At 37.2% G+C, this 22336-nt stretch overlaps 2 protein-coding genes across 2 annotated transcripts in view; one reads left to right on the forward strand and one right to left on the reverse strand.

Annotated features, from left to right (window-relative positions):
• Positions 1–525: 525 nt before the first annotated feature.
• Positions 526–6946, reverse strand: LOC110466717 (UPF0462 protein C4orf33 homolog). The gene is made up of 7 exons (XM_021523426.1): positions 6338–6946; positions 5825–5860; positions 5106–5306; positions 3961–4018; positions 3019–3070; positions 1696–1889; positions 526–1529 (listed from the first exon to the last, which is right to left on the reverse strand). Exons 1-7 carry the CDS (start codon positions 6732–6734, stop codon positions 1430–1432), a joined length of 1038 nt encoding a protein of 345 aa, XP_021379101.1. The 5' UTR covers positions 6735–6946; the 3' UTR covers positions 526–1429.
• Positions 6947–18548: 11602 nt separating this feature from the next.
• Positions 18549–22336, forward strand: part of LOC110466738 (protein dachsous-like) — an 88544-nt gene continuing 84756 nt past the window's right edge. The window contains exon 1 of the mRNA XM_021523458.1: positions 18549–20984. Coding sequence (XP_021379133.1) covers positions 19248–20984 — 1737 coding nt within the window. The 5' untranslated portion in view covers positions 18549–19247. The remainder of the gene's footprint in view (positions 20985–22336) is intronic.

The following is a 22336-nucleotide window of genomic DNA, read 5'->3' on the forward strand; positions in this document are numbered from 1 at the left end:
TATCGACATCAAGCGACCATCTTGGAGTATAGAGTCACTTTCCTTAAAATCATTTTTTGGACCTTTTTTTTGCTAAAAAACATAAAATAATTGTGAAATGCACTAATGTAACGGTTCCTGACTTGGAGCCTGTATATTTTATAGTTAAAGTGTCAGGGTGTTTATGTGTTCAANTGGGGGGGGGGGGGTAAAAAGGGGGGCGTACGCCCATTACGCCCTCACCAGGACCCGCCCTTGACGATGACGACGACTACAATGATGATGGCGGTGGTGGTGATTTAAATCCTGTTGATGATATTTATTGTTTATATGTTTTTCCGATAAGTTGTAAAACTTAATAATTTGAATCGAATTGGCTTGAACCAATAATACCGCCACTTCCCCTCAAAAAAGGAAGCTTGAGAGTTGCAATGATGAGCAGCCTTGATGATATTTTCTCAATTTGTCAATCACGATTTGTTTAAACTACGTACAAATTTAGTGTTATCCCAATTTAACCGTTATTGCTTAGCAAAAACAATGATACCATTTTAATTTTTAATATTTCAACATACATGTAGTAAAGTGTGCAATGAGTAAATATGTTCACGGGCTTGCCGCGTATATTTCTAAGCAAAAGCAGAAGTTCACTGGACCCCTGAAATATGTCATATCGAAACTGAAGGCTATGTACGCACCACCTTGTGGATGATACAAGTTGATATATTTGAACCACAGATGTACATCAAAAGAATCGCATGGCAGCATAACGGTAAAATTGACCTGCTCTGAAGGGACATCTGACAACCGAACGATTTGTCCTTTTCGTTGGGAACCAATCAAATACCTTACCGCGTGCCTTCGACATGACATATTCCACGGGTACAGAGAACCTAAGTGGGCGTAACCCCTGGAGTTTCAGGGATGCGAAAGGTTTTACAAAGTCTATTTCGATATCCATTTCAGTGTGGCAATATGAAACTGGATAATTACTTCGGGGTCCACTGTCCAGTCATTATCCGGGATATTTAATTGTCAACACAACAAAACTTTCAAGAAATGTATGACTAGAATCGTTAGGGAAAAAGTGTTATTTGATCTACGATGTTTTCAAAACTGTTCTTAATCGGAAACGTCCGAATCACATTTCTCAATCTTTCTTCCCCGAATCAAGTTTTCTTCCAACCAGCCAATGAATAGATGTTATGACAGCTAGATTTCCTTATTAGTACTGACAACAGTTTCGCGATATAATTGACGCTTTGCAGCTATTCGAGGTCAAGAGAGGGTGTGCTTGTCCGCTGTCTCGAAGTCGTGATAAAGGCTTTAGATTGCGTGTACGCTAATATTCTGCTGTCTCGAAGTCGAGACAGGAGTCACACGTCCACTATCTCAAGGTCTGATATACACTGTGTTTTGTGTAGGAAACTGATATTTCGCTGTCTCAAAGTCACTGTATGGAATTCCACTTGGAGGACTTGTAGCCGGACTCGTGGTTCTGTGGGAGAAGACGCTGGAACTCGAGGGACCTGAAGTGCGCCAGTCTATGTCTAAAAATAAATAACGAAAACTAAGATTTATGAAAGTATCTTAATAAACTACATTAATAATTAAACGAATTTAACTCTGGAACCATTTTGCAGATAAAACAATACCATGACAAAATACTCGAAGGGAGACAACCACTATGATCATGACTCACTACATCCTACTTACATATCTGCATCCTGGTACTGCCCCCGGGGGACAGGGTATAGGGATTCGTACACTCTGCTGGAAGCTGATCCGTATATGGCATGTGCGTTGAACTTTGTGACCTTTTCCGGGAAATACTCTCCAGGAATTACAGCATCTCCTCTCCAAATGTTTCCTCCGGTAATCGTCGCCGTGTAGGAAAGTGCTAGTTGTTCCTGTATCATGGAAATATACAAAATAACACACACGGAAAGATACGGAATAACACACACGGAAAGATACGGAATAACACACACGGAAAAATACAGAAAAAAACACCACGAACATGTAGATGTTGAATTCGGCGGACTTCATGATTTTCCCCGCTTTCTAACCTTTTTGTCACTTAGTTTTTTAACATGACACCATTTCTCTTTTTTTTTCTAATGTATGTGCTTATGGGCTGCTAACTTTTTAAATGGTGTTCTTTACATTCACTGTAATTAAAGCTTCTATAATCTTATGGATGGTCGGTTGGCGCAGTGGATAGCACACTCGTCTTTCACTATAATGACGACCAGGGTTCGATTCCCCTTTCGGGTCAGCTGCCTGACCACGTGGCTTTTGTGCGGGTACTACGGTCTCCTTTCAAATGGAGACTCACCGGGTGCTTCCATCCGGGCCAACAAGGATATTTAATGTAAGTTGGAAAATCTTGTTTCCCAAGTGTTGTTAAATAGATGAAGTATATAATGTAATCGTTGGATCTCACCTTCGCTATTTAATGATAAAGAATCTACGGCGACATTGACCAATGTTTTAAACGTGACGGTATTCCAGGCTCAGCTAGTTACAAAACCACGTAAGGTGTTCCTGTATTGGCCTTTAACTCATATTACTCTGTCATTGTAATAAAAAGTCAAGGCTAACAAGAGTTCAAATAAGTGTGTTTCGTATAAATATAAAAATAATAGGTCACGTTCCGAATTTTGAAAAAAAAAAAAAAAGGTACCTCAAAACGCTTTATTTACATTCAATTTAACATCGTATCTCAATGCCACGATTGTAACGCTATCACATTCAGATGGCGTGTATATAAGCTATAAATGCCATGACCCGATTGTTGACGTCATCATTTTATGACGTCATAATTGAAACGTTGGATATCAATGACCCGTCCTGCACCAGCATATACGATACAAACACCAATTTGACATAATTAATGCTGACTTTGGAAAAGTTATGATTAGAATATACACGAGTAGCTATATTTCTATAACTACTTAGATGTATTGCTTATTGTAATTATTCAGATATAGAGACGTGTGCGTACACTCATTGGTGGAGGAATGGTGCTATACTTACCTTCACTGCGTTCTTCTCGCCTCTCAGCATCCGTACCAAATGTTGTCCGTGTCTACAGAGTATACAGAAAAAGAATGTACGCACGTGCTTAATTAAATGGATGTGTTTATCCCGTACAGATACAGGGGAACGAACGGGCCTGTTGTTTCCAGCAGGCGACTAATGTGAAACCCAAATGAACAGGGTGGGGTTTGGTGTTACTTAATCCGTAATATAACAAAAAATAGGAGACATTGATGAAATGCTTGCATCTGGATAACTGTATAATTATCCCATTCGATAGAACTTATGTCTCCGACAAAATCATCTCACTTACAGGCCCAGTCAATCATCCCACTATTAAACACTGACAATACTTGATACATTTTCCTTTCATACATTTTTGTCTTTGTTTGTTTCTTCCTTTTTTCTGTTGGTTACTTCATGTTACTCTTTGTTTGAACTTCCCTTTCCCTGTGTTTATTACTTAATACTTCTTTTCTGTTTGCAATATACCGTATAATGTGACCGGGCGGAATGCTGTGCTGGGTGCCTTCGGCATGGTATTTCAGCGAGTAAGCACTATCAAGTCGGCATCAGATTCGCACTATCACAGGGAGGCAAGTACACCAACATATCCTGTCTCCGGCACACATACACAAATGCACACTTACACAACACACATGGAGGCATGTCCTTGAATGACTTTAGCTGTTAATACTAGTAGGACGCTAAACAAATTGAAACCAAATCGTTTGCGCAATTCCTACCGTTTGGCATTATTGTATTGGTAGACTATCATTATAAGACTAGACACATTATACACAGTCATTAGAGAGAAAAAAATCACTGCTGAAAGCGACCGTTGCATAACATTTACTACACTTCAGGACAAACGTTAAAAATGTGACCAAGTTCTTATGCCCAATTGTTTCATGGGAGTAACACGAGTGTCTGACTTACGGGCCGAGTCCAACCTCTAGGTAGTCTCCCTTGTCGTTCAGGAACAGCACTTCTACAACTGTAATGTACAAGGATAATGGATTCCATAACATCCTATAATAACATTATTGTTTGCAACTTTAAAATCGTTTTTTATGTCTCGATGAACCAAAACTATTGAGATGAACAACAGTTTCATAATACTTAGTACAATTCATTTGTCCGTGTCATTATCTCTATAATTCTAACCTAACTAAAAAATTGTTTGTCTGTTCAAAAAGATACCACTTAATCATAGCCACTTTTACAATTTTTAAAGTTGACGTTTGTCTTTTACCTTTTCGTTCGTTTGATGTTTTTGCCTTTACTTTGTGTTGGCTCTATGACCTCTTATGTGTTGATGGGCCGTTAAGAATGATAATTGTCTGTGTCATATAACACGGTAAATTAATAAGATAAAATTGCTTCCGGTTTACAAATTATGTCAGGTTATGACGTCATAATTAAATAACTGCAAATTTAATCCGTACTTTTTACCTTCGAACGTTTGTTTGATTTAATATCCAAATGCCAATAAAACGTACATGTACTTCTAACGCTGTACTTACAACCTTAATCTTCAAATGGAAAAATTTAGAAATATAGATTAGTAAATTTTGGTTATTAGCATATATTTACCATCGTATCGTCTTTCTATAACCCATTGCATTTATATACATATGAATGCCATGACCCGATTTTTGACGTCATCATTATTATGACGTCATATTTGAAACGTTGGATAGCAATGACCTCTCTGGACAGGAGGCTGTTTCAAACAACAATTTGGGCTTGATTTTGCTGAATTTGAAAGAGTGAATTAATTTTTCTACGCGATTGATATATTGCTCAAGTGTTAAACATAACTTTTGAGCCGCTTAATGCGCTTCAATCAAATGTCAGCTGAAAGTTGTTTGATGCTTAAATGAAGGATATTGAACTAGAAATGATGTCAGCCCTCCGTTCTTTCAGTGACGCATCCTCGAAATTCAAGAGGTTACTATCACTTACGTTCTATACAAAGAACAAAAGTGAGCGTAAGCCCTGGAAACCCGAACATGTTTGGGACGTTATGTATAACAAATGAAATAAAATCGTCCACTCCCTACATAATGAATCGTAAATACCTTCATAGTTATAAAGCTGAGTAAATGGTTGTCCGGCCGCACCCCCGGGATTTGGAGGGCTGTTAAAAAACGGCGCATCAATGTGTATTTTGACGTCATTTCCGGACGAATGACGAGTCAGTGTTACCACGACAGGGGTGTGGTTCAGTGCACGAGCATCCCAGGTGGTTGCTATAGAAAACTCCATATTTGGTTCATAAACTAAGAACATAAAAAGAGAACAAGATATATGTAACGAATATAGCATGAACAGTAATGCTTGTGGTATTGATATTTTCACGGTTTTCAAATAATTAAGAAGTCACAAACACAATACGACAACGAATTTTTTTAATCTAACAACACTATCTTCTCAAAAATCACTTCGCTGTTATCAAGTTGTCACCGAACATTTTTTTAAATTTTAAAATGTTTTCATTGATTCTGGTATTTTTAAGCCCTACTAAAAACACTTTCTTGTTGTTATGCATTCATAGAAATATAATGAAATAATCTCAAAGCGTTTTGATACATTTCGAAATTCTATACATAAACTAACCAGTGCGACATATCGGGTTTTCGTTTTATAAAATAGGTCTTTCTAAGATTTTACCTGGTGTACAGAACCTATCTACATCAACAACTTTTTTTTTTTACTTGACAGCATGAAAGGTGTACGTTATACTTTTCTCGTTTATGGAAAGTGCCGACGATTCCTGATTGGTACACGATCTACTTACACGTAGGGCCTTTCTTCTTCTCATTATCCCTTCCACCTAAAAAACAAACACAAAAACGACCATGTCACTATAATGCATCTTACGAGAAATAAAATACAATTAATGAATAAAACTGACAATTTCAAATTGCATGATTCCATCTTTTGTTATACGGCATGTATAATAACCTGTTTATATTGAATGACAAAACCATCAAACGTTTAACTTTAGTCAAGGTTCCACCTCTTTGAATTTTAAATCCCATAGCCATATTGTTAAATAACAAATTCAACATACAATAAAAGTAAATCATTTTGAGTTCGTGCCATTGTATAGGCCTAGATATATCCATTTTCTGATTTAATCTCTACTGTACCTCGATATGGCATATTTTTCGTATGGCATTTGCAAAGACATTCAAAAAGATGAGAAGAAAACTTTTTCCCGTTTATCTTTCGCTCATTAAGTATTCCTTAATTAATCACAGTGTTTGCATAGTGCATCAACTTTCCCTGTCTTTTTCACTTTACTCACTTAAGAAGACAACGAAAGTGACGACCACGGCTACAGAGAAGAAGATGAGAAGCACTCCTAGCAGATAAAACATTACAGCAGCCCTCCTCTGTCTCCCCTTCCATGTCCCGTCCCTCGGGGCCTTGTGACGCTTGTGATCCACGTAGGCGAGGTCGAATTTGATCCACTCCTGGCTGGGGATAACTGGATAAAGACAGGGGGTGTCCGAGTAAAGTACAGTAGGGGCGTGGTGATATCTTACAGGAGGGTGCAAGTTGTCCCTCCTGATGTTGGTAGTAGCCATTATTCCTTGTTGATGGTTGTCTGTGGGTGGGGCCAGTACGTCCCCCTGACCCCCGGGGTCGCTATAGGGGTCACACACCCATACGTCACCAGCCTCCCTCCATGTAGTTCTCATAGTGCACAGAGTGTCTGGGGAAAGCCTAGATGTCCGTTTTCGTTTCCATCTGCAGCTTCCTACACACGTGTGTTGTTTAACTGTGTATAATATGTGTGTGCGCTCCTTTTCTCGTCGAGTTGCAGTGTTTAAAATATGTAAATTAGATTCATCACTATACTTGTTAAGTCAGACGAGCAAAAGATCTTACACGCTGACCGGAGGGGAACACACCGAATCACCAATCTTTCTGACATCTGGGCACATGATACACACTGACAAGTAAAACGGACTTTTTGCTCACACACAGGGGTCTGTTACTATAAAATTCACAAAAGATTAGGCATCGTAATTCTTGTAAAAAAATCCCAATACCAGCGACGCATATCATATTAATTCTTGTATATACTCAGGAGTTCGTATAATGTGTCAAATAAACATAAAAAAACCTGAAGTTATCACGATTGTCAGCCTTGTTACAAATATTAACTGGTCCCTGTGTTTTCTTCACCTGCCTAAAGGTATGTTCCCCCAAAAGTTATCAAAGACTGTGTTGTATATATACTTTGTGATGAGTTAATGGCTGCGAGTTTACGACTAAATCTAGCGTAGGTAAAGTGATGTGTTTAGGATTCCGTGCCCCAGGGGTTACTGAAACAGTCACTGAACTAGGTATGTCACAAGCCCTCTGATTTACGAACAATAAAAGTCCATAATTATTCGCTGCGAGATCAAAACACGCGAGCACTTCTTCAGAATTAACACACATTGTTTGGACACGCGCAATTGTCTAAAATCTACAACTGTAAAAGTTTGATCTTAAAACAAACGTGTTTGCATTAATAATTTTATATTTACATATTTCCTTCTTATTAAATGCTCATGGCGATTGTCATATAGGGCCTTTGTGGTTTTGTAAAAATACACGTGTACTTTTTTTCAGTTTTCTTGAACGTGCCGGTGGCATCAGTCAATTCATGGGGTTTTGTTCATTTTTTGTAAGATTTATTTTGACATTTCTAGATGCTCCAAGACAGATATGCATTTGTTAGGTCACGCATGTTAGTCAACTACCTTTGTAATAAACCATACATACATGTGTAATTATCTATAGGTCCTGTATATGCAACCTTTACAAAGGTAACTTGAGTATGTGCAGTAACATTCAACACAATTACAAACAGTTGTAACATAACAAATTAATTACACAATGCAATATATTCATTCTATTCATACTGAAATCAATATCAAATATCGTATGTATACCTACACTTACTCTCCCTAAATAGCAACCGTGTATTACTCTTGCTTCGGAAGTAAGCATTATATCGACCCTAAGCAACTCTAAATTTTGAAGCAAGAAATACAAAATAACGAACTGCTCATTATAAAATTCGTTTGACGATGCAAAAAGCTAAACAAAGTTAACATTTTACTGCACCAGATTTCCCATCTATCCATGTATTTACTTCAAAAACAAGTCTAAGCTTAACGGGCCAAGCTTACTTCTGGTTTCCTATCAAATACATGGTTCTTTGTAGCCGCAACATCGATACTACATGGGTTTCACTCACTTAATTTCGCTCTCCGAACCCCTGGAATACGTCATGGCAAAATTGAAGGCAAACGGCTAGCTATTTGATTCGTCTTGGGTATAAAAAGAAAGCTGACCAATCGCTAGGCTGATACCTGTTCTTTGAAGATTACAGCGGAGCGACACCGACTTCAAATTCAGTCATCTTTACCGTTACGTGACCGCGAGATTGGCGCACACTGAGCACGACATATTTAAGGGTGCAGAAAGCGTAAGTGGGCGTAACCCCTGGAGTATCGAGAATGTCCACAGAAGCAGTTAGAGATGTATACTAGTACATGCAATTAAAAAGAGATATCGTCCACATTTTAGTGAATGCTTCAGTCCTGTTTGAAGTCTGACCAGTCTGCCTTTGAAGTATTTCGTTGTTGGAGCGTCTGTTATAATTTTGGGCAAATGATTCCACTAGAGGAGAGGGAGGAGATCAACCTCTTCGTTCCTTACACTCACAAAGAACGAAAACTCTAGGTAGAGATAGGGAGGATACTATACCGATATATGTACTAGGCAATGGTAGATAATGCTGAACCTCGTAGAACATGGCTTACATGGTATATAGAGTCCGATGTGTCCCGATGGAAATCCTTAAGCGTCTGGGTGATTGCTCCCTCTTCGTGGTCCTGACGGTTGCTAGAAGTTAAACGAGAGGCGCTCCGTTGATGTAAATTCAATTCGCCAATGCCATATTTGACTCTGTGTGAAGGGTCCTAGACCACAGAAGTATACTCAATGGAAGGTCTTACAATAGTCTCATATGCTGCCTCCTCTGGTGTTCAGTCACATTCATTTTGATGAATCCCGAATATCTATTTGCCTCGGTGGTGATGTTAGCGATGTAGGTATATATGTGTTCCATTATGAATCCTGGGTAATTTCTGGTTCCAATTTCAAGTGTCTTGTCATGGAGTTAATGTTCAGTAAAGTTTTTTTTACCAGTGTTGATGTGAATTGTTGTACATTTGTCGGGGGTTCAATTCCCTTATGCAAATTACTCTCCCTTTTCCTCAGAGCGTAGATGTCCTGATTCCTATAAAAAAAAAAAACACACAATATTTTTGGGGAAACAAGTGTACATCCGGTCTAGCAACCATTTTTAGTTGTGAAAGTCAGAAACAGGAAACAGTAGCCCAAAGACCGTCTCCTGAAGCATTCCGGATATCAGGTCAGCTGTGGTGAATGAGGTCACCTCTAATAACACATGATATGTTCTAGCAAAGACTAAATCCTGGAGCTCTGTGTTCCGTTGGTATTCATTGTGCTTCAACTTGTGTATAGACCACTTGTGCGGCACCTTACCAATAACCTTGAGAGGTCAAGAAAGATGACGTCCATGCGTTCTCCATTCCATAGGCTGTCCGCAATGCTCTGTAACGTCATGATCCCAAACGATCTTACGACTTGTTTTCCGGGTTGTTCTTCAGCTAGTACGTTCCTTCTCTCACAAGGACACATTGTCTTGGTGTGTATAATATGTTCTTCAGAAGAGACTGTATGAGGCGGAAGTGACGGATATGGTTGTTATTTGCTGTGTCTTGTCACCTCTCTTGGAGATGGGTGATATGGTAGCTTTCCGTCAGTCTTCTGTGATCCTGTCATCGTCTAATGAAACTTAAAAGATGGTGGTGATGCTTTGGGATAGTTTGGCTGCGTACTCATTCGCCGTTTCTGAGAGAACAAAGTCCGGGCCTGACACCTTTATGGAACTTCGGTCAATCCTATCAAAAGTTTATGAACGCCTCTTGGTGAAATGTTGTTTGTCTCCATATCGGGATTGGCGATTTGACAAGATCAGAAACTCTGCCTGTGTTTACTTTTGTGAAAAGTGACTAAAACTGTGTGTTAAGGATTGTTTCATTTGTGGGACTATCACCGTTAATAAATCCATCCCGATGTTTTAGAGGCGCTGCCCCTAATTGCCCCTGCTTCTTACTCTACGGTGAAGCGCACATCCTACAATAATGTGATCGCGTCATGACGACGTAGTTCTTTTGAATTCTCCTTGATTTCTACTGTAATAGTGCAATAAGGTGTCTCTTCAAATCTCAACATTTGTTTAAGGTGGCTCCACACTTTCGCAATTAACCAGCAGAATTCGTTGAAACTTTCATATAATGGTTATGCAACTATGTAGAGTTGATTTTTTGAAAATCTAAACATTCCGATAGTTTGGGGACTTTTTTGGAAAAAATACCAAAAAATTGAATTTTCGTCAATTTTAATGTTTTTCGGGGTTTTTTTGTGTGTGACATTGTTTGGAACAATAACAACAATAATAAAATGAAAAGAAGCATTTCTAATTAACTCTACAAATATTTTATTTATCGCAAAATATGTAATACATGTTACACAAAGTGTTTTTTATTGAATTTGTACGGATAAAAGTAATTATCTACAAGCTAAAAGCAAACAGGACACAAAGATCTATACATATAGAATGGGAAATTGAACAAAATATACACAATGGCTTTATAATTAATTTATTTTACATTCTACAATCACTTCGATCCGGGTGAGAGTTATCTTCCTTGAAAAAAAATCGGAACTTTTTGCAAAGGGGTGACATTTACACAATGGCAGTTTTCTGTGTTTACATATAACAAAAATGATGGAAATAAATAAAAAATATGATATCAAAATTATCAATTTATTGTTCTTTAATGGAACCAAATTACCCTCAGTCATGTACACTTTGGACACATTCCACAATCCGTNCGAGCTTATGAACTCGTGTTGCACATGTGAGGTTGGTACGTCCGCATTCCATGCGTTTCCTATATGACCTTCTTGAGGTCGTTTGGTCTCATGTCACTGTCTTCCCGTGAGTCTATTTATGTCTATGAATTGGAAAGCTTTATTCCTGAAGTACGTCTGATTATACATTTCCCGGTAAAATCTCGATATCGGGTGTTGACATGTCATCGGCACGCACGTGTACTATTGTTTATCAGGGGCCTGTTCGTTTAGGCTGAGCAACCGGTTTGACCGTTTATAAATGTAACAATTCCGGGTATAAATCCTGGCGGACCTGCAAATGTGTATGCAGGCCTTGCAAGGCTTTCTCAGGGCTCGCCTGAAAGCAGCATCAGATTACTAGGTCCGACCTTATTTAATAAACGAACAACAGTGGTCCGATCGGTTGACCGTTTAAACGTTTTTACGATATTGAATGCCCGATACGCAATACGGAAATGACGACACGGTGTACATGCACATTTCGATCAAGATAATTGAGTCCAAGCTGTACTTTTTCCGGAAGTACGTCACGAAAATGGACGCTGATGACGATGTGTGGAGCCACCTTAAGGCTTTTTGTGCTTTAATTCAGCCTTGCCAGACTCTTCATTTTGCAGTTACAGTCTGAGTCTTGTGCTCAAAAAACTCTATGCGAACAGTATATGTCTTTAGCCCGAGTTCCCTCTGGCCCTAACACCAGACTTAGACATTTTGACATATAGATATCTGGTATGTCAAAATGTCTAAGTCTGGTGTTAGGGCCAGAGGAAACTCGGGCTATAGATGTCTGAGAATGTCAAGCCGATGTCGGTTTTTTGGGTTGAAGGCCAATTGCTTGCTACTTTGTCCATACGAAAGGAATGTTAATTTAAATAAATTCAGTTTATCATTAAAACATTTGCTTAATACGGTTTTCTGTTGCTGGAACTCTTTTTCATAGATGTCACGTCATGTTTCTTATGAGGTAGCCGAGGTATAGTCAGCTCTGGTGCATTTGGATGAGAGTTATTGCCCTTTGACTAAAAGAAGCCATTCACTCCGCAGCAACATTTTGGCCAACTCCGTCAAAATACGTAAGAAAACTGGACTTTTTGGTCGAGGTGAAGTCATTGGACAGTCACCAGCACACAATCAGAACTACTCGGGCCTTTCTATCAAGAACGAAAACTTGCTTGAAAACCCGTGATAATATAACATGCCCAAGGGGCACAACTCGTACAGTCTTACGGTTTTTTACTCTATGGTGGTTGTGTATAATTTTATCAGAAATGAAAACTTAGCCATAAAATGTTGGTAACTCATATTAAATCCGATAAAATATTCGTGCAAGACAAGTTGATATTTTTAAATTATTATTTTAAACGCTTAAGTTTTCTGTCAAACCTATTCCCTAAAAATTGATCAAATTGTTTTTAAAACTTTCATTTTACTGACAAGGCTTACTGTGAGCATTACATCACAATTGCATGGTTTAAATAATCTATGATAGCTCACATGGTATCCCACACTTTACCTAATACTATTATATACGTATAAAAACATCAAACTGCTGTCGGTAACTCGCGTACAAACAGATATGAGCTTCTTGGAAATCTGTTAATTACCGCTCTATTCAGTAAGACGGGTCGCGACACCTGACCCGGGGTCATACAGGTGATGAGGCAATCTTTCAATACCTGTACTAATTAAGGTATTACCTATCTGTTGTGTGTTAGTTCTTTGTAATTTCACCGACCTAATGTATGGTCATTCATGCAAGAAGTCGCCAGAATTTTCGTTTATCCGTTTTGCCATGAGTCACCGTTAGAAATGGTCAACAATGGAATTATATATTACACCCGTGGGAGTCAGCTGGACTCGACAGGTTTAGTAATAGTATCATCGCTGTCTTACGAAACTTCACACAACAATATTAGGCATGGCTCAATCGCTTTACACGATTTCTTTTAGTTTTCCTAAATGAGGTGTACAGTGAGTTTTCCTAGCTACAACGATACCAGAAATTATCATAGACATATGTAATATATACGTCTCTGAATTTAGCAAGTGATATATGAATATCAAGTCGGGTTTGATTCACGCAAGCAGTTTACTTTCCTCTTTCTTAAATAATTTTGACAAGTATATTGTACAATAATTTCCACTTTAAAAAATTCTTCAATAATGTCATATTAACAATTTTGAACTAATCAAGAAATTCATGTGATCATGGTTTTTGCTCGACATCAATCAACATTACAAAAGCTGGTCTATATAATACTGCAATGAAATAAATAATTTGATGACTTGTAAAGGATTTATTGCAAAAATAACTCATTTCTTGTTTTTGTTTGATTGGTTGTTTTTTTTTAATGAAGAATTGATTCATGAACAAACTTAAATTATCAAATGCTTAACTAACTATCGAGTATAATCAGAAGATACATTAAAATTAATAACTTTTTGTAGTGAAATGAAATATTATATAAGAAAAGGAATCGTTTGAATCGTAATCGCATGAAAACTTTTCGTGAACGTATGACGTGATTACCTCTTTGCGTCCATGCATGGCGCCATGAACACTGAAAAATACCTTTCAGCACGTATATTAACATCCCAGACTTATCTCTTTTAGTTTTCAAAATATATGTTTATCCAAGGAATAATATTACCAGAGCCCGTGGTATATCATTATATTTGCAGTACTGAAGAGTCTGTATTGGAGCGAAAATAGCAGGCCTTGAACATACATGTATCTTACTGTCTGTCCTTGTTGGTCCGTTGTGTTGTAGACTATATGTTTTCTGTGTTTTTTAGTGTGTGCCGTTTGCAGAATATACCTAAATTATGAAATGCAGGCGTGATGAACAAGCACGTTTATATAAAAGGCTGATAACACATTAAACTATATTTGATTCGATACCCCATGATGAATTAAATTAAAACACGCCGGCAACAAATCACTTACCCTTCTGGAATTAAAATCAAAGAGTTTACAAACTCCTCATATAATTGATGTGGTTTGTCAAAATCATTAACGGAAAAGCACACGGTATTTGTAAAATTGGCTGTCTAGGGGTTGTTCTTACCAACCAGACACATTGGCGCGGAAGAAAACAACATTTCTTTTGCAATCTATAACAACAAAGATGTAACAACTTTAAAATTGGCGTGAATACATAGCTATCAATTTTAACCATCGAATTCTAAACACATTTATTCACGGTTATGAGATCTTAATCAATATATACTTATATATGTGTGTCTTTTGGCTCAACAAATGATATAATGAAGACGATGACATTTTGTTAAAAAAATATTACATTGAATAAGAAAAAAACCAGTCTGGTTGAAAATAAAATGCTGTTATTAAATTACAATGAAGGACTTGGGAGCTTACGTTATTTTTGCAATAATTTTGTTCGACAAAAAAGTTTACAAAGATAAAATGTTATGAGAATAGTTAGAGAAGTAGTAATATCGACCATAAATTGACAAATTAAATATTAAACAAAAAGATGAAATCCTATCCAAACTGTAATTAATTTCTTTTTTTCTCTCTCATAAGAATATACTTCTTATTGTATAACAGGTGGCAATGGCCTAATATTTTTTCCATATTGAACCACAAATTCATTTAAATTTACCCTGGTAAATATTTCATAAAAAACCCATTTTCTAACCATGCATATTATATACGTATTACAATCAAGATAACTTTCTATTGTGTCAGCTATACCATCGCTTTATTGACATAAATAACGACACATTGAAAACACACACATGATCGTTATAGATGTCAATTTCAGATATAAGTTACTCCTGTCAAGGTTGAGATATCAATATAGGACATCCGCCGTTGATATTGACACGGTTTTGTGAGTTTTATGCAGTGACAAACCATTTGAGCTTATCGATAAAATTCCTGAATGATTCCTGGGGCTTGTCTGGTTAGTACCGTCGGGTCGGCCTCACACCTTACCTGTCACACAGGTATTCAGTGTTAAAAGAGATACCTGGGAATGTCACACATGTACCAGATACTCTCCTTTGTGTAGAGATGTAATAAACAGTTAAACTCACGCCCTTATCGACCTGTAGCCAGGTATCCACTTAACTAGATACCTGTTTTAGGCTTTGTGGTATACATTTAACCATTGTTATCAAGGACGTATACCTTATCCCTCGGTAAAACAGAGATATGAAAACAAAATTACAAAATTAGATTTGGCATTTCTTGACCGGGCTGGTCAAGATATGCCCAATCTAGTTCTGTAATTTTGTAACGATGGCCAATGTTATATATATCAGAAAACGATATACATAACTTATATACACGTTGACACAATATGTTTTGTTGTTTAATTATTCTATGGATGGGGGGGGCTAACTGAATAGGGTGGTAATATTCATGTACCTCTGTTTGTACGCAAATTACCGACAGCAGTTTGATATTTTTACACGAATGTAATATTTACTGAACATTACATACGTGTGTTAAACAAAATACCATAAAACGCATAAAAATACTCCCTACCCATCAGGATAAGTCTCAATGTCATAAAAATACTCCCTACCCATCAGTATAAGTCTCAATGTCATAAAAATTCTCCCTAACCATCAGGATAAGTCTCAATGTCATACAAATCCTCCCTACCCATCAGGATAAGTCTCAATGTCATAAAAATACGCCCTACCCATCAGGATAAGTCTCAATGTCATAAAAATACGCCCTACCCATCAGGATAAGTCTCAATGTCATAAAAATACGCCCTACCCATCAGGATAAGTCTCAATGTCATAAAAATACTCCCTACCTATCAGGCATACGTGTGTTAAACAAAATACCATAAAACGCATAAAAATGCTCCCTACCCATCAGGATAAGTCTCAATGTCATAAAAATACTCCCTCCCCATCAGGATAAGTCTCAATGTCATACAAATGCTCCCTACCCGTCAGGATAAGTCTCAATGTCATACAAATCCTCCCTACCCGTCAGGATAAGTCTCAATGTCATACAAATCCTCCCTACCCGTCAGGATAAGTCTCAATGTCATACAAATATTCCCTACCCATCAGTATAAGTCTCAATGTCATAAAAATTCTCCCTACCCATCAGTATAAGTCTCAATGTCATAAAAATACTCCCTAACCATCAGGATAATTCTCAATGTCATACAAATACTCCCTACCCGTGAGGATAAGTCTCAATGTCATACAAATATTCCCTACCCATCAGTATAAGTCTCAATGTCATAAAAATTCTCCCTACCCATCAGTATAAGTCTCAATGTCATAAAAATACTCCCTCCCCATCAGGATAAGTCTCAATGTCATACAAATGCTCCCTACCCGTCAGGATAAGTCTCAATGTCATTAAAATACTCCCTACCCATTAGGATAAGTCTCAATGTCATACAAATACTCCCTCCCCATCAGTATAAGTCTCAATGTCATACAAATACTCCCTACCCATCAGTCTAAGTCTCAATGTCATAAAAATTCTCCCTACCCATCAGTATAAGTCTCAATGTCATACAAATACTCCCTACCCGGCAGGATAAGTCTCAATGTCATACAAATATTCCCTACCCATCAGGATAAGTCTCAATGTCATAAAAATACTCCCTAACCATCAGGATAATTCTCAATGTCATACAAATACTCCCTACCCGTGAGGATAAGTCTCAATGTCATACAAATATTCCCTACCCATCAGGATAAGTCTCAATGTCATAAAAATACGCCCTACCCATCAGGATAAGTCTCAATGTCATAAAAATACTCCCTAACCATCAGGATAATTCTCAATGTCATACAAATACTCCCTACCCATTAGGATAAGTCTCAATGTCATACAAATACTCCCTCCCCATCAGTATAAGTCTCAATGTCATACAAATACTCCCTACCCGTGAGGATAAGTCTCAATGTCATACAAATATTCCCTACCCATCAGGATAAGTCTCAATGTCATAAAAATACTCCCTAACCATCAGGATAAGTCTCAATGTCATACAAATCCTCCCTACCCATCAGGATAAGTCTCAATGTCATAAAAATACGCCCTACCCATCAGGATAAGTCTCAATGTCATAAAAATACGCCCTACCCATCAGGATAAGTCTCAATGTCATAAAAATACTCCCTAACCATCAGGATAATTCTCAATGTCATACAAATACTCCCTACCCGTCAGGAGAAGTCTCAATGTCATACAAATACTCCCTACCCGTCAGGAGAAGTCTCAATGTCATACAAATACTCCCTACCCACCAGGATAAGTCTCAATGTCATACAAATACTCCCTACCTATCAGGATAAGTCTCGATGTCATACAAATACTCCCTACCCATCAGGATAAGTCTGAATGTCATACAAATACTCCCTACCCGTCAGGAGAAGTCTCAATGTCATACAAATACTCCCTACCCGTGAGGATAAGTCTCAATGTCATACAAATATTCCCTACCCATCAGGATAAGTCTCAATGTCATAAAAATACGCCCTACCCATCAGGATAAGTCTCAATGTCATAAAAATACGCCCTACCCATCAGGATAAGTCTCAATGTCATACGAATACTCCCTACCCATCAGGATAAGTCTCAATGTCATAAAAATAAATAAAGGATCTCGTACCTTAATTGTTCTCGGTTTCCTCTTGTCGGTAATTAACACACACTCATTATATAAAATACACATCTCTAATTCATAAAAGTTACAAATTACTTCTATATATTTACTTATATGTCATTATAGTCATATGACGTCATTTTATCTCTTTAGGCAAAGAAAGATAGATATCTCTCGTAGCTTCTCATATATAAACAATCAATTGGATTTTAAATGAAAAATATTATTTAATGAATGTTAAAATTATTTAAATCGTGCGCTTTAAACTTAAAGGCAATAAATCACGCCTTATTGATTATAAATGTCTGATCACATCATGACAACACCTCATATAGTCTACTCCATGCATGTATAATTCAATAGATTGAGCTATAATTTTAGAAGTTAAAATACCTTTTATTTACAATATTAGACATTTAGATCATTGTACTATTCCACTATATGTGCTAAGAATATGGGTTATTGTGATCTATCGTAAAAAAAAACAGTCAACAAAAAACGCACGTTATCGTGAAAATGTATAGTTTAAGTGTAGCTTGTTGTCAAGTTATCGAAAACGAATTTCAGGTGGAATAGCGTTATGGACGGTAGTGCTTTTGTAAACGAAAATCATTTTGACACATGTTAATTTTTCACCTGTATACACATGTCACGTGACTACTACACACTACCCTTTTTGTCTCGTTTCCGTTCCTTTTCTTTTTAATACAGTTAAGCACAAAACTGATTTTTCACTTTCTCAACCGTTAATTATACGATAAATTAGTGATATGTTATGTTTTAATATTACAACCGGAATTGATGTTTAAGAAAATACCATCCAGGTAGCTATTTTATGTCGGAAACGAGACATGCGCACTGTCGGTTCCCATCATAGTTGATTGAGCTAACTTGGCGACTGCCTGTGTGTAGAACGGTAGGCTTGTATGAAGTCGGACGGCTTCTTGTGTTTACTATGAAGACATGACTTGAAACACCAAGGAAAATGTAGTGTGTGGATTACTTTCAAAGTGTAGAAGAGGATTTGTACAATTTCCGTTGTGAAAATGACTTTTTACAAACAAGAACGGTGAAAAAATGTACACCGCTTGATAATCTCTCGTGCGGTTGTGTACGATACACAAACTGCTCAGGTGTGTTTGTATACGAGTCAGGCCAAAGGAGCTGTTAGCAGTTGTGAGACATGGGTGAACTTAGCGTTGTGTTTGGTGTTACCTCGTCATAAATGGTGAGAACTAGAATGAAGTTACTTACAATAACTTCGTGTTGTGTTTGAAATGAGTTGTATATTGAATAATAACAACATTGAGGCACGTGAACCGTCTGAAAACGGGCACCTGACATACAATTAGACAAGAATTGAACTACCACAAATTGGATTATAAGGAGAGAAAATATTTAATTTTCAGCAATCAAAAGTAATTTTTATCCATAAAGCTTTAAAATTGCTCCTGCCAAATAATTTCAACATTAAGAAAGTTGCCAATATTGTGTATTTAAAAAAGTATTGGTATGTACATGTTCTTAATTATGACTTCTAAATTAATTGATGTTCAATTATAGTAAATATCTATAACTATTTCAACAAGAATGGCAGTATCGAAGAAGATGGGGTTGTTTAAAGTTTTCTCCATTCTGCTACTACCCTTATTTTGTGGTGCTCAGGATAGTGAAACAACACAAAGCTTTATGATTGATGAAGAGAAACCTAATAATTCTTATGTCGGGACTTTAGGCGAGGGGCTTGATGCCACCTTTGGGCCGCCCTATACATTAATGCCTAATGGAGATAGTTCTGGTTTGAAAATTGATCTTACGAATGGAATTATAACAACAGCCTCAGTTTTGGATAGAGAAACTAAATCTGAATACAACTTCATTGTCATGTCCGTGCTGAACGATAAACTAATCCAAGCTGATGTACAGGTACGGGATATAAATGACAACAAACCCAGATTCAATGTCAGCAGTAGAATCGAACTTTCCGAAAGCGCAAATACTGGTTCTTCAATCCACATAGGAAGCGCTATTGACGACGACACAGGTGATAACGGCATTGTTTCATACGCAATAACTTCTGGCAATGAAAATGGAAATTTTGAATTAAAAGGAAAATTATCAAAACCGTTTTTATACCTGGATCTTGTTATAAAAAAGCTCCTGGATTTTGAGAACATTTCAAATTATGCACTAGTTATTAGTGTCGTTGACGGAGGTCAGAAAACAGGAAGTGTTATGATACAAATTCCAATTTTAGACGCAAACGACAACCCACCAAAATTTGATTTGAGTCGTTATAGTGCGCAGGTAAGAGAAGATCAACCTGTTGGCAAAAGTGTCCTGAAGGTTTCAGCAACTGACCAGGATTCCATGGAAAACGCAAGGATAACATATACTATGGACTATCAGAAAGATCCTGAAAGGCATTTTAATGTTGAACCAACAACCGGTGTTATTCGTGTTAACAAACCTTTGGACTACGAGAAAACCCCAGCCTTCCAACTTTCTGTTATAGCCTCTGATAATGCTTCGGAACCTTTGAGAGATACAACATCGGTCGAAATTATTGTAATTGATATTAATGAACAACCTGCAAATGTCAATCTGTTGTTTCTCTCAAATGAAACCACAGCAGGGCATATTCCCGAAAACACCAATGTAGGTACACCTGTCGCAAGAATTTCTGTCAGTGATCCGGACAACCCCAACGTATATTACTCTAATATCACTGTTACCCTACAAGGTGCAGATCCTTATTTTGGATTGGAAACCAGCAACAATGTAACCTTCATCCTTTATGTCAAAGCCGGACTTGACAGAGAAAGTTATCCGAATTTCAATATAACCATTCTTGCAGTAGATGGTGGATCGCCACCACTTCAAGCTACAAAATTCTTTACACTTTGGATTGACGATATAAATGACCATGCCCCACAATTTACGCAAAGTATTTATGAAGCTTCAGTGCTGGAACAGGCCCAAGAGGGCTCTTCAGTCATACAGGTTCAAGCCTCTGACCAAGATATCGGTGTTAACAGTCAACTTACATACGGAATTAAGTCTCATCTCAACAATTCAAACTGGTTCGAAATCGACCCCTCGTTAGGAATTGTGATTGTTCGAGCTCGGGATACTATCGACTGCGAAGAGAACCCAAATCCGTGGATTATTATTACTGCAACAGATTCAGGATCACCGCCACGAACAGGAAGTGCAACTGTCAAAATTACTGTCCTCGACGTAAATGACATGCAGCCACAGTTCGCGCACACCTACTATCAACAAATAGTACCAGAAAACGTTCAAGTTGGAAGCTGTATTCTCACGGTAAGTAAATGGCACCAATTTCTATTTCAGCTTCAAGAATTCAGAAAATATTGTTCGTAGAATTTATTACCTAAAAAGTATGTATCATTTCAGCAGCACTTCAAGAATGGTTACAATTTGAATGTAATGCAACATCAAAAGAAAACGCGTAATGTTTCTTTAAATTCATTCAGTGAACGTAAAATAGGGAGTTACATTGCCTGTACAGTTAATATCCTGCTGTTCCAAACTTTATAAAATGTTGGCCCGATTCAATACAAGATGGCTGAAAAGCTGTTTGTAGTGTATATAAATTGTATTGCGACATTAAATGTCGTTCATAAATTACACCCTCCACAAATGGCTGCCTTTGTGTGGCAACCAACAAGTAGAAACATTGCCACATAAAATGTCTCCGCACAAGATCGGAGTGGAAAAGGTTTATGCCTAATTTAGTCTTCTTGGCTATACTTTCAAAAGCCTCTTTACAAATCTTGTCTTCATTATGAAGTAAATTGTCTCGACCTAAAACATCACACATTGTGTGCCAACAAAACCTGACTGCATTACTTACTAATCGGAATAATATTATTTTCTAGTCGGAATAATATTATTTTCTAGTCGGAATAATATCATTTTCAAAAGATTTTGGGTATAAATTGAGTTGTTATACAGTTTTCCAACTTCTAAGAGGTTTTGATTGATTACCGGACAAAGAATCACATGTAGGGAGTGTTTATTTGACAACTTTTTCCCAAGAATTCACCAATGGCCCCAATCCAATTTGAAATCATTCAAGCGTCGAAGAACACTTAAATGACAACAAAGCAAATGATTCAAAAATTTCTGTTTGACAAAAAATAAGTCATCACAGTTTTGTTTCTTAAGTTTCTAAAGAAGCCGGAAGAGAGCTTTTTAAAAGGAATTTGAATTGTTTGGACAAAATTCATTGTTCATATTTTGTAATTTTAGGACAAGCATGTTATACATGTATTGACTTCATATGAACTGTCTTTATAAATAACGCAAGGATTGTCTGCAGGATGCAATATTCAAAAGCTGAAATTATTTTTTAAAAATTACAGTAACAAGAGGTTTTCCTAATGTTTGGCCATTCAACACGAAATAAAGTTGGATTTAAGCCACAATTATTTTGTTCCATATTGTAATACATATTGTACACAAAGTTCTGAATGTTGGACTGTGAACAGGGAAAATAGGTGATTAGATCCCAAGCTACTTTACAGGAGTTTAAAAGTGAATGTCTTTTAATCTGATTTTAAATTCTGAAATGTTTCTTATAATCTTTCCCAATTGGCATTATGCATGTCACCATTTTAATAACTAAAGCGTTGGAAATACTTCAAATGAGG

Source organism: Mizuhopecten yessoensis, unplaced genomic scaffold, assembly GCF_002113885.1.
Source record: "Mizuhopecten yessoensis strain PY_sf001 unplaced genomic scaffold, ASM211388v2 scaffold11143, whole genome shotgun sequence".
NCBI classification, from domain to species: Eukaryota; Metazoa; Mollusca; class Bivalvia; order Pectinida; family Pectinidae; genus Mizuhopecten; species Mizuhopecten yessoensis.

What these genes read in the sequence shown, in the direction of transcription:
- LOC110466717 (XM_021523426.1), bottom strand. Translation starts at nt 6,734, where the DNA reads ATGAGAACTACATGGAGGGAGGCTGGTGACGTATGGGTGTGTGACCCC. An exon ending in CACTTTCGTTGTCTTCTTAA is followed by an intron (nt 5,861 to 6,337) that starts GTGAGTAAAGTG and finishes TTTGTTTTTTAG; the next exon opens with GTGGAAGGGATAATGAGAAG. An exon ending in CTAGAGGTTGGACTCGGCCC is followed by an intron (nt 3,071 to 3,960) that starts GTAAGTCAGACA and finishes TATACTCTGTAG; the next exon opens with ACACGGACAACATTTGGTAC.